The 19,310-nt window shown below is 46.6% G+C and overlaps 1 protein-coding gene across 1 annotated transcript in view; it reads left to right on the forward strand.

Moving 5' to 3' along the window:
• CD58 (CD58 molecule) overlaps window positions 1–15,343 on the forward strand; it is a 51,405-nt gene extending 36,062 nt beyond the window's left edge. The window contains exon 10 of the mRNA XM_075725659.1: window positions 15,178–15,343. Within this exon, the coding sequence (XP_075581774.1) occupies window positions 15,178–15,200 (23 nt within the window). The 3' untranslated portion in view covers window positions 15,201–15,343. The remainder of the gene's footprint in view (window positions 1–15,177) is intronic.
• Window positions 15,344–19,310: the final 3,967 nt, after the last annotated feature.

Here is a 19,310-nt window from a genome sequence, read left to right on the forward strand (position 1 = left end):
TTGTGGTGAATGGAGTTAAATTCAGTTGGCGACTGGCCACAAGTTTTGTTCCCCAGGGCTCAGTTTTGGGGCCAGTCTTGTGTAGTATCTTTATCAATGATCTGGATGAGGGGATTGAGTGTGCCCTCAGTAATTTGCAGATGACACCAAATTGGGCAGGAGTGTTGATCTGCTCGAGGGTAGGAAGGCTCTACAGAGGGATCTAGACAGGCTGGATTCATGAGCAAAGGCCAATTGTATGAAGTTTAACAAGGCCAACAACTGGTTCCAACAACCCCATGCAATGCTACAGGCTTGGGGGTGAGTGGCTGGAAAGCTGCCTCGCTGAAAAGGACCTGGGGGTGTTGGTTGACAGCTGAACATGAGCCAGCAGTGTGCTAAGGCGGCCAACAGCATCCTGGCTTGTATTAGGAATAGTGTGGCCAGTAGGAGCAGGGAAGTGATTGTGCCCCTGTACTCGGCGCTCGTGAGGCTGCACCTGGAATACTGTGTCCAGTTTTGGGCCCCTCACTACAAGAAGGACATTGAAGTGCTGGAGTGTGTCCAGAGAAGGGCAGCAAAGCTGGTGAAGGGTCTGGAGCACAAATCTTATGAGGAGCAGCTGAGGGAACTGGGATTGTTTAGCCTGGAGAAGAGGAGGCTGAGGGGAGACATTATCACTCTCTACAACTACCTGAAAGGAAGTTGTAATGAGATGGGTGTTGGTCTCTTCTCCCAGGTAACTAGAGATAAGATGAGAGGAAATGGGCTCAACCTGCGCCAGGGGAGGTTTAGGTTGGATATTAGGAAAAATTTCTTTACTGGAAGAGTGGTCAAGCATTGGAACAGGCTGCCCAGAGAGGTGGTTGAGTCACCATCCCTGGAGGTGTTCAAAAAATGTGTAGACATGGCACTCTGGGACATGGTTTAGTAGGCATGGTGGTGTTGGGTTGATGGTTGAACTGATGATCTTAAAGGTCCTTTCCAAGCTTGATGATTCCTAGTTTTACTTTCATTAAAAAATAGTCCAGCCACTAAGCCAGGAAACATGTAATTAATTATTACTCTACCCTAAATTGTTTTAGTGGTGGACTTGCTAGTGTTGGGTTAATGGTTGGACTGGATGATCGTAAAGGTCTTTTCCAACCTAAATGATTCTATGATTCTCTGTTGACTGATTCTCCCCAATTGGTGTCATCTGCAAACTTGCTGAGGGTGCACTCAATCCCACTATCTCTGTCACTGATGAAGATACTAAATGGTATTGGTCCCAGTGCAGACACTTGAGTGACACCACTCATTACTGGTTTCTGCTTGGATATTGAGCCATTGACTGTAATTCTTTGGACATGACCATCCAGCCAATTCCTTATCTATCTAACAGTCAATCTAGTTCACTCATTCAAGCCATAATGTTCTAACCTGGATACAGAAATATTGTGGGACGTGGTGTCAAAGCCTTGCTAAAGACAAGGTATAAAAATACTACTTTCCCCTCATCCATAAATCTAGATTTCATCATTTTATTTCATCATTTTAGAAGGCAGTTGGGTTGGTTAGGCATGATTTACCCTTAGTTTATATGCAGACTGTTCCCAACCACATTCTCCTTCACGAGCCCAGAAATGTGCCCCAAGAGAACTAGCTCTATGATTCTCCCAGGGATGAAAGTGAGGCTGACCAGCCTGTAGATCCCCAGGTTCTTGGTGCTTTTTAAAAATGAGTGCACCTTTTTCTAGTTGTCAGGGACTTCCCCAATCTCCATGACCTTTTAATGGTGATAGCACTCACAGTGACATCAGCCAGCTCTTGTAGCACCCTTGAATACATCTGATCAAGTCCAATGGGCTGGTGTGGATCAAATTTTCTCAAGTAATCCCTGACTTGTGGTAATTTTTCTTGAGCCCTTTGACTAAGCATAGAGCCTGTGAGACCTTGTTAACGAAGACTGAGGCAAGGAGCATATCAAGTAACTAAGCCTTCTCTGTCTGATATCCTTAAATCACCCCCTGAATTCAGGAATGGGCCTGTATTTTCCTCCTTTATTCCTTTACAGTTAGTGTAGCAGCAGATGCAGTTCTTGCTGCCTTTGATGTCCTCCTCAGTTCTAAATACAACTGAGCCTTGGCGTTCCTGACAGCATCCTTACCTGCCCAGACAGTGGTCCTAAATTCCTCCATTGTGGCCTGTCCCTGCCTGCACATCTAGTATAAGCAGTTTTTGCACTGGAGCTATGTGAGAAGGTTCCCTGCTTAGCCAAGCTGATCTTTTGATTTGCCTGCCTGTTTTCCTGACTATGGGGATGGCCTGTGCTCATGCTTGGAGAAAGTCCTCCTTAAAGGCCTGATGGCTCTCTTGAGCTCCTTTGCTCTTCAGAACTGTCTCCCATGAGATCCTGCGTACCATCTTCCTGAAAAAGCGGAAATTTGCTCTCTGAAAGCGTGGGGCCTGTACTCTGATGCTTACCTGCCTCACTCCTCTCAGGATCTGGAGCTGTTTCTTGGTCACTACAGCCAAGGCAGCCATTCGTGACCACATCCCCACCCAGTCCTTCTCTGTTAGTGAGCAGCAGATACAGCTGCACATCAGCCCTTGCTGGTGCATCCAGTAGCCTGCGTGAAGAAGGTGTCCCTGATGCTGCCCTGAAGTCCTCCTGACTGCTTGAATTGCTGTGTTGCCTTTCCAGTAGATGTCAGAAGTTCCCCTGTATGTGCCAGAGTCTGCGAGTCAGAGACTTCCTCGAGCTGTTCAGAGAAGCCTTTACCTCCTTCCTTGCCCTGCTCTGGTGGCCATGCTCCAACCATGTCATCATCTGTGCTGGCCTTTGCTGGGATCCTGACCTACAAGCTCCCAGCCTGTAACCTGTATCACACCTCCATACATTGAAGCCACTCTTTCACAGAGAGGGCAGCCTCTCTTCTCTCCTTCCTCCATGACTTTCCTGTAGAGCTTCTATGAATCCACTGCAGTCCTCCAGTCATGCAAGCTGGCTCACCGTATCTTGGTTATTCCAACAGTGTTGTAGTTCTGTGAACTCATGGAGAACTATAATTCTTCCTGCTTGCTTTCCATGCTGCGTGTATCTGTATGCATTTGTGCATGTACCTTCATGCCTCCTACTGCCAATTTTTTTTTTTTTTTTTTTTTTGCTTCTGAGGTCTGTTTTGTTCCTGTCACCCTGTACCCTTTATCTGGACCCCTGTCCACTATTGCTTAGCTGTGAGTTGTGATCTCCCTTCCTACTATAGAGCTTTCCTTATGAGATTGGCCAGTCTGTTGACAAAGTTTTTACATTAGACAGGTCTGTAGGACATTTAAGCTACGCTTGTATGCTTTTTCTGGTAACTAGCGGTTACTAACAGTATGAGAAGGATCACAGGTAACTTATGCACATGTCCTGTCCTGTTGTAGGAAGTACAGACCCTACAGAAAACTTGAGATCTTTCCTTATGCTACACATACTGTTTAGATGTTTACTTCCACTCACGCAATTTCTTCTGCTCTGCAGCTGCACTGCAGGAATGTTCAACAGGACCTTTTGTTAGAGCTAGACCATCTTACCTGTACTGCTGCCTGTAAATACTTGTGCATAATTTATTAAAAAAAGCTTCTTAAAATGTAAAAAACGTTGCCATATCTTTTTGTAATATATACCTACACTTTTTATTTAACCTTAAAAGTCAGTAATTGATCCCCAAAATAATCTTTAACCTAGTGATTTATTTATATATATATGTCACAGCTCCTGAACCAAGCGTCTTTCTCCATTGCACCTTCAACAGGTTTATCAGGATGATGCTGTCTACTTAGTAACTTTTTAACATGTTTCCACACAGAAATGTCCTTTGTCATGTGTATTGTGGTAAGGGTAAACCTGTAGCTTGTTTTCCTGCTTGGACAAAGGCTTGCTTTCTGTTATTGATATGAGAAATAATGGTTCAAAAAATGATTGTTTGGAGGAGTTGGCTGAAATTGCTACCAGAAACTATACCAGTTCATCTAATACACTGCATTCATCCTGTGCAATTTAATACTAAACAGCATGCAAAAGTCTCACATAGGGTGTGGTTTTGAAAATCCCTTGAGGCCTGATATCGACTGTTTCCAACGCAAAAAGCAATAGCCTTCAAAAATAGTAAGCAGTTGTGGTTAACCACAGTTGCTAGAAGACTTCAGCATAATTAATGGAATTTTGGAGCTTTATCAGAAGTAGAAAACTCCACTTACATGACAGGCTGACATAAGACCAAGAACTACAGGCTTTCACCCACTCTGCACAGTGTCTGCTGTGCATGAGAAACTGCTACCCACTAGTAGAGGTATAGACTTTGCAGTTTTCCAAGCAAGAGTGAAGCTCAGGGCTTTTTTTATTGGTGGTGGTGTTTCTTTGGTTTTTATGATGGGTAGATTTTTTTTCCTATGGAAAAAAAAAACCCAAAACATCTGGGATGTGAAGCCAGACATTTGGGAGAATAAATTAACCTGACTTCCTGTTGGTTTTGGTGACAGCATTTGCAGTGCCATTCCCCATGTCCCCTTCTCCAAATGTCTCCTGTGCAAAAACTAAAGAAGAATAAATTTTTTTTCTGTGAAAAAATTGTGTCCAATCTTATCTTGCAGTGAATACAAAACTAGGCAATTTTCAATAGCAAAGAGCAGAAGCTCACTCGAGATGCAAACAGTTACTTCTGGCTTGTGTGACTTGAGCCCAGGAAATGCTGACTATATTGCAGGAAGCAAGCCTGCCCTCTGGCGCCGCAGAGTCCCAGCTCATGCTGATGTTGAGACCTGATTGTTGCTAATAACAGAAACTCGCAGTGAGCTTAGAAGCTGCTGCTAAGTACACAAGACACATCCTAATTGATTCCTTGGTCCTGACTCCTTTTTCTTTATACTAGCTTTAACCTATGGAAGCAGTGCCTGAAGGAGATGTTGCTCCTCATTTATCCCAGAATAAACGAGATCAGAGCTCGAGTGCTGGTGTAGTGATTTTATGGATTTTGGGCATCAAACCGAAAGCACAGTTGTCAAGGCAGCTTTGTGTTGTGCTTACAAGCACAGGCTAGCTTTCGGTTGTTTGCAGACACCCTGTCCTGGATCTAGCTGTGCTGGTTGAAAAGTTGCACCATCCTCACTTTATCATTGGCTGTGCGACTGTTGGAACACTGTCTGATAGATTACAGTGTGAAAGCAGTCATGTGAGTTGAAAGAGCCTTCATCAGTGCCCAAGAGCCAACTTCATGGGGAGTTGCACAAGCAGAGTTGTGAGGACTGGCTTCCAGGAGCGGGATTGCAGCAAAAGCTAGGGACAGCAGGAACACCAAGAGACGGCACAGTTGTCTTTTGAGCAGACTTGTATCTATGCCTGAAATCCAGGGGTAGATAACACCTGGCAGACTGCAAGGAGGTGTTGCACACCCTGTGTGGCACGCTGCTGCTGGAGCACAGTGCTCTTCAAGCAGTAGCAGGTTAATTTACTAACACCCAAAGCAGCAAAGGGGAGGTGAGCTTGTGTGCTCCCACTGTCTCTGGGTGCAGTTTGAACTGTGGCGTAGGTACAAGGACATGAAATGTTTTTATGGACCCTAAGGAGCATGTGAACAAAATTCTGAGGAGCTTTGCCTTAGGGTTGACCTCAAAGGGACTTTCCTCCATAAAAGGTGATGAGTACAGTTGACCGTGGGGCACAAGGTGGGCTGCTGTAGCTTAACTAGTGCAGTCATGGGAGAAATCAGTGTATCCTATGCCCAGGGACATATCTAAGTTTCTACTTTGTCAAGTTTTATATGACCCAAATATAAAAATTGGGTATAATGCAGCTTCTGCTTCATCCCTGTTGGGTATCTGAGGACAGGCCTGTGAGTCCCAAAACTTGTCAACTTTTTCTAGCAGTTAGAGAGACAAACTGTGTTTCTCTACTTAGAAAAATTAATTCCTAGCCTTAAAAATCTCAACTTTCTTTCCCATTTAGACTGTATTTTCCTCTTTTATCATATCCTGTTGTGCTTGTTCACCATTCCTCTTCACTGGGGGATTCAGTGCTCTTCGAGTATGCATTTTTGATCCTTATTGGGTTCTTGGGGGAGAGGAGGGAAAAGAGAGTGGAGAGTTGGACCAGGAAGATGGAACAGAGGGGAACTGAGCAATGAATGGTAGGTGGAGGTAAGTGGAAATAAGGTCCAGAAATTCTGCATACAGTACTGCAAAACAGAGTGGTTTTTTAGGGCTCCAAGGGTAAATTCATCCAGAATCATCTCTTGAAATGCTTGTCCTATGCTGCAACAGGCTGTGTCTTGCAATGCTGGCAACAGAGGAGCCATGCCTTTCCATTGATATCAGCATTTCCCTGCTAGTTCTGGGTGAGAATTACATATTCAGAGGTTTCACTTCCAGTTGCAAGTTCTCAGTTTTAAGTGCACCTAAGCTAACCTAAATAACTAATTTAACTAGACTAATCAAGGAAAGTCCTTGGTGGTGATAGTGTCTGTCACTCAAGCCAGAGCACTGAACCAGGGAGACAACATTTGAAAAAGAGGTGAGAAGCTTTCAGTGCCGGAGTGGCAGCCTGTAGCTCTGTGTGTCCTATTGCTGTTGCTCTGCCCTTGCCCCAGGGCAGGACCTGGCAGATTTTCCCAGGTTCCCTCTGCTGTGTGGAGAGGGAGGGTTTCTAGGGAAGGCCAATGATCTGAGGGGAGAGAAAAGGGCTCCTGAAGATGAATCAGCTATGGATTAGCTGTTTTGCATTAAGAGCTGCAGCAGACAGGTTGCTGCCCACTTACTCAGACAAAGGACATTTCGTGACTGTGGGTGTGGCTTACTCTGTGGGGTGGTTTGTTGCAGATATTTTCAAGGGCCAATAATTTTTTTGTCTAGAGGAGTTAGAAATTGGCAAAGACATGCGATGGTTTTTATTATCTTTAGAACATCAGAAAGAGGGGCCTGAACCCTTGGGGGAAATTATCTCAGCAGCAGCAGCATGATTTAGGATAATGTAAGGCCAGCAGACAGGATGGGCCGAAGTTTGGATTTGAGAAGAAAACTGTAAGAAACTGGTTGTGGGACTTTGAGGTTGAAGGCCTTTATGGCTGAGGGCCAGCCCATGGGGGTGGGGGACTTGTTCCTTATAAAAAGATGTGACCCAGAGGTGCTGTGACTCACATTTCCCATTACACGTAGACTGATGGTGTCCTGTGCTTGTGTGCTGGGCTCTTCTACTTCCCATCTCCACCGCTTTTCTTTTCCCCTCAACAGTAGGAGGAGAAAAATTTTGCCAGGGCAGTAGAATTTTACCACTGAAGAGTGGAGTGGATTCCATGCAGAGTTTTATTGCTCTGTGTCCTTGCACAGCTGCTAAATTCAGTGGAGACTGCTGCGTCTAGGGAAAATGGACCCCAAACAGTCCACAGCCCCACACAAGCACTTATCTACTAGCAAATACAGTAGGAACTTAAACCCCTTCTACTCTAAAAGCTCCAGCGCACTAAGAGGCTAATAATTTACCTCTTTGCTGTACTTCCCTCCCCTGTATGAGCAGTGCACAATAGTGGAAGATTAGAAGAGTGGAGTGGATTCCATGCAGAGTTTTATTGCTCTGTGTCCTTGCACAGCTGCTAAATTACATCTGCTCTGAAGCGTGCCAGCGTCCTGAGAAAAGTTTTGCTGGCTTCCAGTGGGTGTGGACCTGGTTGGTTCCTGCGGCCAATCTAGCAGCGAAAAGTCATGGGAAATAATACCCAATTTGGGACCGCCGTTATATGATACCCAGATATGTCAGTGCATGGAATGCAGCCAGACTGTTTACTGTTCTTTGACTCCATCATGGCTCTGAATCATGAGTTTTGCTCAACAGCACCAGTTAAATATGAAAGTCCTCTGGTTCAACTCTGCAGTATGTCAACCAGAACTCATTTAATATGCTTTTTCTAATTACTATGGTATCACAGTGGTAACAAGTATATGGTGAATAGAAATACTGTAATTATAAGTAATATGCTCCATATTGCTTATTATTTATTATCTGGTTGTTTTTCAATTCTCTATTTCTGCAGCCAAATAAATTATGACTGGACTTCATTGCAGTGGCAAAATCAAACACTGAAAGATTAGCGAATGCTGAATTCAAGATTTTCTGCACAATCTTCCTTTATTCCCTGTACTTAATGCACTCTGAAAATAGTCTGATATTTTCAGCAGATTCCTGTGGCTGGTAGTGAATATATCCTGCTTCAACGTTTCATTTGATTTTTTGCATTAACTTTGTGTAGCTCCCTGGCTTTCTCTTTTAGGCATAATCCAAGATACATAGAGTAATTCACTTTCTTTCAGGTGTTTCTGAGTTATAATGTTCACACCATAGCATCTGACCATTTTACAAACAAATTTTCTACCCTCTAAGACAGATGGTGGTACAGTCCCCTTTTTACAGATGGGCAAATGGACACACAGTGAAATTATGACCAAGCCTGTCAGATGTGTGCACTGATTAGGGAGCACACATGACCAAGTCTTGGCTTTCCTGCATGCTTGCATAGTCTTGGCGCCTTCATCTGGTTAAGGTAGAGCTCCATTCACCTTCAGTTGCAGCTACAAGCTACTAGCAAGATCTTTTGTTGCACACATGCGGAAACAGGGAGTGCACAAACAGGTTTAGCATGGCAATCCATGTATGAATTCTGCTTGGGTGAAACTCCGTTTATTTAGGCAGCAGAGAAGATGAGGTTCCCTGTGCTTTTGTCCTCCCCTGCTAGAAAGAGAACAGTGCATTCAGAATAGTTGTTTATAAATGAGTTGTACAAGCTGGTGCTTTGACTTGTTAAGTAAAGACCAATGATGTCTGGAAATCTTGTGCTTTGTGTGTGTGCAAATGCTTATGTTCTGTGTACATGCATGAATGTGTGTGCATCTGTGTATTGTGCACTGCTCATACAGGGGAGGGAAGTACAGCAAAGAGGTAAATTATTAGCCTCTCAGTGCTCTGGAGCTTTTAGAGTAGAAGGGGTTAAGTTCCTACTGTATTTGCTAGTAGATAAGTGCTTGTGTGGGGCTGTGGACTGTTTGGGGTCCATTTTCCCTAGATGCAGCAGTCTCCACTGAATTATGCTGGAGCAGATGTGGGGAGAGGGGTGCTTTCTTCTGCTGAAGCAGGAGAATGGTTATAATCTGCGCAGCTGCTGGCCTAACACAGACATTTGGCTGGTGTCTACCTTAAATATGTATTCAGCTGAATGTTTTGGTTTATGTAGAGCATGGGGGAGTTCAAACAGCAGTACAGATAACATCCAGTTCTTCAGAAAGGAATTTAACGGCCTACGTTGTTTTTGTCTGCCTGCCCACCTCCCACCTACATCTGCCCTGGTTATGCTGAGGATGTAAAATATCAGTCTGACAGTTCAAGTGTGGCAAAATAGCATATAAATGTGAATAGTGGGAAAGTCTCTAGCTGAGGCTGCCTGACATGGCACCACCTGCCATCAGCGAGAAAACATGGGTCTGTGACTGTCCAAGAGAGAATTTGCTGTATAGTTTCAGCCCCTGGAAGATCCATGAAGATGGATGCATCCCTTTGCCATTACCAGTCTTACCCATTTTAAACTCCTGCCTTAGGAGCAGGGGGGGTGGGGGTGTGTGTGTGTATGTATAGGGGTGTGTTGTTACCTAGAAGAGCTGTAGGCTCAGGTGGACGTAATCCCAATCTTCTGATAGAACTGTATTTTCTTTCATACTGTAAATTCAGGAAGTACATGATGCACTACCTATTTTCTTTTGTTCATATCTAAATTGTCTCCAGATCCTTGGGCTGAGGACAAAGTCCAGTATAGTACGTTGTTATACATCTGTGGAGGTGGAGTAAGAGTGCTACATTATATCTCTGAAGATTATTTCTTTGGGATTTCACCTTTTTTGTATTCATCATTTTGTGAGCATCCAAGACCCTGCCTCTGTGATGAGAGCTGTTTCACCGATAGCATCATTTCTCTCTCTCAGCACATCCGAAGGACAGTAAACCAGTGCCATTTTGGCACCCATTCCACCCAGTTTGCATAACAGTGGCATTATTGGCATTTTGAGCATGTTTCTGTATGTAAAAGGTGTGTAAAACGTCAGATCTTTCAAAAGCTCTCAGTGATTTGAGGTGCCTTATGTTCTTAGCATCCAACATTAGACAGGTTAAAGAGCTTGCTGGATGACACTGTCCAGAATCTCAACTTTCACAGGGAGTTGCATTATCAAAACTGCATCAGTTATACCCTCAGTCCCTCAGGGGTCCATACTGGGACGAGTGCTGTTTAACATTTTTGTCAATGACATAAACAGTGGGATCGAGTGCACCCTCAGCAAGTTTGCAGACGACACCAAGCTGAGTGGTGCGGTTGACACGCCAGAGGACAAGATGTCATCCAAAGGGACCTGGACAAGCTGGAGAGGTGGGCCTGTGTGAACCTCATGAGGTTCAACAAGGCCAAATGCAAGGTCCTGCACCTGGGACGGGGCAACCCCTGATATCAATACAGGCTGGGGGATGAAGAGATTGAGAGCAGCCCTGCGGAGAAGGACTTGGGGGTACTGGTGGATGAGAAGCTGGACATGAGCCAACAATGTGCGCTTGCAGCCCAGAAAGCCAACTGAATCCTGGGCTGCATCAAAAGAAGCGTGGCCAGCAGGTCGAGGGAGGTGATTCTGCCCCTCTGCTCTGCTCTGGTGAGACCTCACCTGGAGCACTGCATCCAGCTCTGGGGCCCCCAGCACAAGGAGGACATGGACCTGTTGGAGTGGGTCCAGAGGAGGGCCACAAAAATGATCCGAGGGCTGGAGCACCTCTCCTACGAGGACAGGCTGAGAGAGTTGGGGTTGTTCAGCCTGGAGAAGAGAAGGCCGCGGGGAGACCTTATTGCGGCCTTTCAGTACCTGAAGGGGGCCTATAGGAAGGATGGGGGCAATCTTTTTAGCAAGGCCTGTTGTGACAGCACAAGGAGTAATGGATTTAAACTAAAGAAGAATAGATTTAGACTGGCTATAAGGAAGAGATTTTTTACAGTGAGGGTGGTGAAGCACTGGAACAGGTTGCCCAGAGAGGTAATGGAGGCCCCATCCCTGGCAACATTCAAGGTCAGGTTGGATGGTGCTCTGAGCAACCTGATCTGGTTAAAGCTGTCCCTGCTCACTGCAGGGGGGTTGGGCCAGATGACCTCTAAAGGTCCCTTCCAACCCAAAGCATTCTGTGATTCTGTGATTCTATACCAAAGTAATAAAGTCATCTATTATCTTGGGATTGGCTTAAAAATCATAAAACCTTAAAGAGTAAAGAAAGACGAGAAATGGCATGGGACTGGAGGTCCGACAGAAGTAAATACCCGACTGATTCACAAAACTGGGACATCTTGTTTGCAGCAGGTGGGAACTTGGATGCCAGCTCTGGCAGAAACACGGGGGAGGATGGACACGCAGGCTCTTCCCTAGAAATGTTTTTCTGAACTTGACTGCAAGTTCATCCTCTGTGGAAGCATTTCCAAGTGCTTCTGATACGACCGGCCAGCAGGCACCGCTCTAGCATCAGCAATTGCTTGCCTGCTGTGGCATCTGTTTGGGAAGCACTCCTGGCAGTCCCTTCCTTTTACATTCCCCTTTTACAGGGGAATGGTGTGGCTATAGCTCAAGGCACCAGTTTGGCCTGAAAAGCTCTGGCATGGCCCGAGGGGGCTGTGAGCTGGGCAGTGAGTGTATTTACCTGCTTCCTGACACAGGGAAGGGGTTTCCACAAGATTTGTGTTTGGTTACTGCAGGCAGTTCTTGGACTTCTCCTGGGTTTCAGTACACCTAGATGTAGCAATAAAGTGTTACTGGCAGGTAGTTGGTCAGGAGGGAGGTAATTTTAACAGATTATTATTTAATGCTCTGTGTTTGGAGGTTTCTGGAGGAGCTACCTAAGCAGATTTTCAAAGAACTGGGAAAACAGATTTCCTGAGAGGCTTTTGCTTACTGAATTGGATTTTAGCCCTCAGAGTGCCCAGTGACTTGCAACCAGGTACCCTTGTGCAAACAGGGTTTGTGTACCCCTCAGCCACATCCAGACACATTCTAGTGCGCTTCTTTCAATACAGCTTCAACACCCCAACACCCCCTCCCTCTGGTCATACAGGTTTCGATCGCAGACTATTAAAGCAGTGCTAAGCCTGCATATTGCAGACTAGCTGTAATTAAATCTCCCAGCCGCAGAAGTAGTTTAAACAGGTACAGCTGGAACTGACTGAAATTTTTCTTTACTGCCTTCTGGGCTTAGACTGGAGCAGGGGTCCTGCTGCCTGCCTGGAACACGTAGGGGAGGGAGCCGCAGGAAGAGGGCAGAGAAAGACTGTAAAAGGGACAGCTTTGTCAGCTAGAAACAGATTGAGTGACCTTTCTGCTCTCTGGGCTGAAGTGGGACAATTTTCTTTGTGTGCTGACATTTGTTTCAGCCCTGTCCTTCTGCTGCTTTCTTCACCTCCGCTTCACTTTGTAATTGCCTTTTGCATTGTTGGTTTACCCCACCCATCCCCATGCTCCTTCCCTTCAGCACCTCCTCTCCAGGGATTCCTCTGCAGGAACCTGGCCAACACAGGAGGCATAAAAAGGACAGCCATTGCTCTGCTTTTGTTGCCCAGTCCTTCCCGTTCCTGTAGGTTGGGCCCATCTTATTTGAGATCTCATGCCACTTATGGCTTCTGTTTGAGAAGAAGAAAAAGATATGAGGATCCTTTTCTTTTTTCCTTTTCTTCTTCCCATGCAGATCTCCTGGGGTACTCAGAGTTTGACCTCTGGGTTCTCACACCCGGGCTGGGGCTGCGGGAGAGTCAACTCTTAAACAGCACGTCATTTCTTACTGATATTTGGTGTGTCATTGTGTTACTGTGTTTATGCAGTTGTTGCCTGCAAACAGCACTTTGTGAATTTGACTCCATTTCCCCTCCCCTCTCCTCTCCTCTGCCCCATTCTTGCTCTCTTGTCTTTCATTTGTTCCAGGTCTTGTCATGATCTAGGCTAGACAGACTGGAGGCTTTTAGGCTCCCAAAGACCTGCATTTGTAATGTAAGAAAACAAGTGGAAAAACACTTAATCTTTTTCCCTTGGACTGAAATCTTACAGGCTCCTTAATCTAATACAAAGGCACATAAAGGGCATAAGCGGCATTTCTTTTCCTTTGATGGTCATCTTTAAGGGGTGGAGGGTGGAGGAAAGGCAATCCAGTTGATACAACAAAAACCAAGAGGTAGGGTTCCTGATTTCTGTTCTCAGAAATCTTCTGCCACTTGTTGGCTGTCTCACTCGGAGCTTGTCACTTAAATTTTGTGTCAAAGTTTACCTAACTGTTAAAGAATAGCTGTTGCTACATTTTCTCAGGCTCCTGCCTGCAGGGGGTGATTATGGAAAAGGTAGCATTTCCCTTAACTGCTGAGCTGCAGTCAATTTAATTTGCAATTTGTTACGAAATGGTAGGTATTGTTTTACCTTCCTTCATCCCCAGGCTGGGGGAATGGCACAGTGAGTTCCAGAGATAAATGGCAAGCCAAATAATTACAGGCCTGGCTCCTAAGGGTGGCTTGAGGATTAATGGCTTTTTGTACAGCACTTGGAGATCCTTAGCTGAAATGTGCTTTTAACTCCGGGGCACTGTGGACTGGAGGTGATGGGTACTGCTGGGCTCTGGCAGAGGTCAGCACTGGGGGGATATCAGATCTTTTGAAGCAGAGATGCAGCTCCAGGGATGTGGCTGGCCAGACACAAGGGGAGGTTTGTGTTAGACCTGGGAAATGCTCCTATGTTAGGATGGGAAGGTGGGAGGGAGAGCCTGTCCCTTCAGGCTCGTTGCTTTTAAACAGATGTGGCTGCATGGAAGAGAGACCTCAGGAATAATACATCCACTGAATGCTTCTCTAGCCATCTTTCTATCAATCAGCAGGGTCCCAGCTGGTAAGAAGTCAGTGCTCAGCTGCCATGCATATAAGAAGAAAACAGCTTGAATTGCCTTCTGATGCCAGCCAGAGCATCCTTGGTCTTTTACCCTCGGGAACCCATGGGTGACCTCCATGGGTTGCATTAAGCCAGAGCGCTGCATTTCAAGCATTTTGGAGCTAATATGCTGCAAGTGACCACAACTCGTCTAGGCTAGGACATTCACTGTCATTATCACAAGTGAGGAAACTTTTCTGTCAGGTGCCTGCATAGTGTCGGAGTCCCAGCCTGGCTTTTACAGCCCTTAGAAGGAAGTGCTGAGTGCATTGCTTTCTAATCTTGCCGGGGAGGTTTTCAGAGGGGAGGCTGTGCTCTGGGAAGCAGTGTAAGATATGGATGGATCCAGCCAGCTTGCACTTGTTTAAGTCCACAAGCTGCCGCCAAGGGCCAGGCACTCGGGGAAAGTTCTCCCTGTCCCATGGGAGGAGCATGTGTGTTTGGAAAGATCCTTGAGTGCAGCAGCTGTGGGTGGTGCAGGAGGGGAGAATTTCTCCCTGGGTCTCAGGAGTCCCTCGGGGTGGTGCAGGGAGCAGTCCAGTGCTCTCAGCATTGTCCTAAGCAGCAGCTGGTGGTGCTCTGTGACAAGGCTCTCCTGGCACTGAGGTACAGGGACTCTCAGGGGACCGATGAGTATGTCAGCAACTGCAGTGATCGTGGGGACATGGGCCAGGTCAGGTTATGGCTGGGGAGTCTGCACTGTATAGATGCAGCAAGTCCATCCCAAATACTTTGCTACTCATCCCATACTGTGGGGGAAGGGAGGACAGCTTATCTCTTTCCCTCTGCAGCACAAGGCTTCAGGAGAACATCCAGCAATCTCTGAGCTACATCCTCCTTTCTTTGTTGTCTTCCTGTAAGAGGCATATTTTAACCTTCTGTCCATTCAGTGCTCAGCCCACCACACAGCAGCAGCATGTCTATGGCCCATCATCTGGTAGGACTGTGCTTGTGCTGAATGTCCCCTCCTTAGTATCTTCAACCCCTCTTTTGGGTTTGGAGATTCCATTGATCTATACCCTAAGTTCCTATCTTGCTAAATAAGTACTCTCTGCAGTATGTCCAACATCTTCCTGCTAAAAAACCTTTTAAAATGACTGCTGGTAGTCAGGGACCTCCCCACTGTCAGTATTGTCCATCTAGTTGGGGTGAATTTGCTGGGGAACAGACCTGTCATCTGATCTTTGTCAACTCTTTTTTTTTTTCTCTTTGAAGCTTTGACTCCTGGTTACGGGTAATGCGGATAAAAGTGTCCATCCCCACCATGCCTGCCTCTGGCGAGCAGCTTGCTGAAGAGGAATGAAAGGGCCCTGGGAATGCTAGACATCATTTTATTATTATGACCTTTAAGGAGACAGTGGGAGGATGGAGAAGGAACACAAGGAAGATGCTAAGACAAGACCATGCAGACAGCGCTTAAGAGGGGAGAGCAAACCCAAAGGGAGTTGAAGAGACAAACAGATGGGAGTGGAGGAAGAGGGATGGAACAGGAGACTGAGCAAGACTGGCAAGGAACGGCAGAGCCACCTTCTTCCAGTTTATCCAGGGAGCGGCAGAAGCAGACCTGGGGCTCTCTGTCCACGAAAGAACAGCCTTCTGTGTACCATTCCCCCATTTTCCTGAAATCTCTGCTTTTACTCCTCCAGGCAACCATTAATCTAATATTAAGCCCCTTAACCTCTCTAATTGTTCTCTTTCAGTGTCAGCTGGTTTCCTATTAACCTTTCAATCTCTCAGTAATGCAGTTACTTCTGACTCAAGCCAGCCCCAGCTCTAAAGCTTTACCTCCGGCAGTGAATTTTCCAAGCTTTCACTTTTTTTTCTCTTTCTTTTCTGTAATGATTATTACTGCTGTTAAGGAGCCAGTTTGAACCAGCCTCTAAGTGCACAGGGCTGAACCAGTTGGAGTCTATAAATAGCCCTTCACTAACCTTGCGCCTTATTTCATTAAGTTGATTGGCTTCCCTCTCTCCACTTCATTGCATCTCTGTCTCTCTCTACCCTCTCCATTATTGATGCTGGTTCTTTTGTTGCTATCTGAGACACCTGCTTGTTGATAGCAGGGTTGATCAGTCCTAGGTTTTTCTCTCCCAAACAAAATAGTGTTGTTGCTGGGGAAGCATCTCTAGAGTTTCATAACAGAGGGAAAGCAGAGGGTGAGGCAGGCCTGAAACAGCAAGTCGGAAAATGTCTGCACCATGCAACAGGAAATTGCATAGCTGAGCACCAGTCACAGGGACCGAGTTTGCTGCTTATCTCCTGTGACACTCAATGTGATTATACTCGAGTGCAGTCTCCTGTGCAAATCCCATTGTGCAATATCAAAGCCAAGACGTCTGCCTAAGGACAAATGGCGCTGCAGTTCAAATCAAGAGTGCTAGCCCAGAGCAGACATACAGATCCCAGAGTGCAATGTGAACTGTCTGCTGCATCTAGGACAGGTCCTCTGGCAGCTTCGACATCATTAATCAATATACTGCTGCTGCTTGACCCTGTAACCTGGCAGAGCATAGTTTGCTTCACTGGCCATTGTCAAGTCGCAGCACAACAGTGTCTTCATGCTGTGCCTCCTCTAACTCACCTGCTTCTTCTAGTGCTGATGCAGTTCCTGAGCTCTGCTCAATCCTGGTACCTCTCCTCAGGGCCTGCAAACTGCTCCTTTTTTTGTAAAATGCCATGAATTTTTGCAGTGAAGACCGAGTTGGAGTGGTTGCATGAGGCGAAATCTCTGGAGTCAGTGTAAATCACAGCTCAACATTACAAGGCTGGGTCTGAGTTGTACTTGCAAACTGCTTGTGTGCAGTGATGCAGCATGGCAAAACATATGCCAGTACTTTACAAGTAAGGGTGTTATTGCAGTACTGTAACAGGTTTTGTTTGATGGACCCAGCAACAGCAATGGCTTCTACAGGTGGGGAAGCACCATCTCATCACAGAAAAGCCGAGATCAGGGATGCAGTCATGCCTCTCTTTTGCTGTGTGCCGAGGAGCAAGTTCTTTCCCCATGGAGCCTCATTTTTCCCCGAAGAAAGAAGAGGGACATTCAGAGGAAGCTTTTCCAGTTTGTGCTTAGGCTGACGTTTACAGCCTTTTGCTTCAGCTCGGAAGAAGGATTTGCGTGTCTAAAAGCTCCTCTGTTTTTTCTAGCTGTATCATTTGTCTAACACCAGCTGTTACCTTTCCCTGAGAGTCCTGCCTCAAAGTCAACAGCGACTTACCAAAATAATAGGAGCTATTCTCTTCCTCTCTCTGTGCAGCTCTGTGTGTCCCTACTTGCCCACTTACTGCTATTCCTTGTTGTTGGAGGGCAGATTCTGGCAGCAACGAGCCTTTGTCTTATTTTCTGGCAAACAACCTCAGTCTGCAATAGGACAGGAAAGACAAACAGCGAAGAAATGAGAACTGGTAAAATTGTGGTTAAAGGACAAGGTTAACTTCTGGTGTCTTCTTTTTTAACCACTGTGGGGGTTTTTAACCACTGGCAGGGGGAAAGCCCTGCATGTGTGGAAAGCCTCTCCCTCCCAGGGCAGCTGGCAGCTGGCACTCACACCTGTTTAATAATACAGGTTCTCCTCCTTGCCTTCATGTTTATCCTTTTAAATCCTCAGGCCTTGCCTTCGCTTCCATGACTTCCAGGAGCCCAGGACCCACCAGGACAAAGGAGGCCCCCCTTGGGTGCTGCAGTGGGTCCCCAAGGTGGTCACTGGGGCAGTGCCTCCTTCCCGTCTGCCCCTCAGCCCTCCCAGCTGCCATTTTGGCTGCCATTAATTATGGAGGGAACTCAGGAAACTTCACATCATGGCTCTGGGGGCCTCATGGCGAGTGGGTTTGGTGGCTGAGCCAGGCCCTGGCCGTGCTTACGAAGGGCTGGGTTCAAGCCGGGTATGTTGCCCCTCATTTGTGGGAGAAAGGGGAACCCAGAGGCCTCTCTGGTCCCTGCTGAGCCGTGGGGCAGCAGAGGATGATCGGGTGCTGCTTCCCCCTCCTGGGCCTGCCAGCGGGTGCCATCTCAGGGCAGGCACCATCTTGTGGTGCTCCCCTTGGTCCTGAGATGGTGCCTCAGTGGGGTCTCCGGGGCCCGGCAGGGAAGGGGGGTCTCCACGAGCTTTGTGGTCTGCCCGTGAAGAAGGGCAGCCATCTTGCAGACCCCACCAGTGGGGAAGACCCTGTGGGGACCACTGCTGTGGCTGTGGATGGGGCAAAGCCCCTGAGGCCAGTCAGCACCGCCTAACAGCAGAGCAAAGGGTGCAGCCTGGCCCCAGAGGAGGACGTGGGGGCTGAGGCGAGTTGGGTACTGCTCCGAGAGCAGGGTTTAGCTCCTGAAGCACCTATGCTGGAGGTAGGAGAAGAAGAAAACTCCCCCAGGTCCTGTCCCCAAGGCCTGACAGGACGGCATCATGTAACTGCAGAGTGACACGGACTACCTTGAAGTCTCCCTGTCTTGCCTGCTGAAAACGCTGCCCTGCAGTGAAGGTGATCCAGAGTCCTGGGTCAGTGGTGCAGAACATGTGTTCAGAGGGGAAGCCGATGAGAGATGCAAAAAGCAAAGCTACCCCTGCTTTTTTGATTTGCATTATCACAGGCAAATGGTATCAGACCCTCCCTTAGCTACATCCCAGATGTCCATTTTCCCTGGCTTCTCTGGTCCCCTTCTCTCCCCATCTACTCTCCTTCCCTGGGAAGCTTCCTAAATATTTACCTCAATGATCAATCATATGACCCCACTGTGGCAATGTGATACAGCTTTAGCTGTGCTAATCAGTTTAGCTTGGGCCCCTGACCCCTGTCATCTTATTTTAGGAAAAAACCTTATACAGTGCCTGGAGAGGGCTGTTCAGTCCAAGGGATTTAAATACAAAGTGAAAAATAGCAACACAGACTTTTGCTTTTTTTATTTTGTAGCCAGAACTCAGTTTACCATTACAGCTTCTGATTTGTCATTCCTCTAGGAGGAGCTGAGCTTTGAATAATACACAAAGGTTTCAATTGCATGGTAAAATATTTGACTCTTTTGACTGTTAACAAAAAAATGCCCCAAACACTAAATGTTGAATGCTTTGGCTGAAGCACTTAAGAGATGATTAGTGATCCAAATGGTCTTGGACACTGAATCACTTCCCTCCTGTCTCCTCCCAGCTTTAAATGATGTCCTTTCAAGTAAAATGGGCTCTAGAGAAAAGAATAGTGTTTAGTGCAGGGGATTGGAAACATTTACCTTGAACCTCAGGGGGTTTTCTGGGGGAGACACCAGAGGAGAGATGGGCCTGCAGATAAACATATTCTTGGAGTGTTTTTTCTCTCCACAGAGAGACATCTCTACTCTGAAGCACCAGCACAAGTCCGACATG

This window comes from Pelecanus crispus, chromosome 1 (assembly GCF_030463565.1).
Source record: "Pelecanus crispus isolate bPelCri1 chromosome 1, bPelCri1.pri, whole genome shotgun sequence".
Lineage (NCBI taxonomy): Eukaryota > Metazoa > Chordata > Aves > Pelecaniformes > Pelecanidae > Pelecanus > Pelecanus crispus.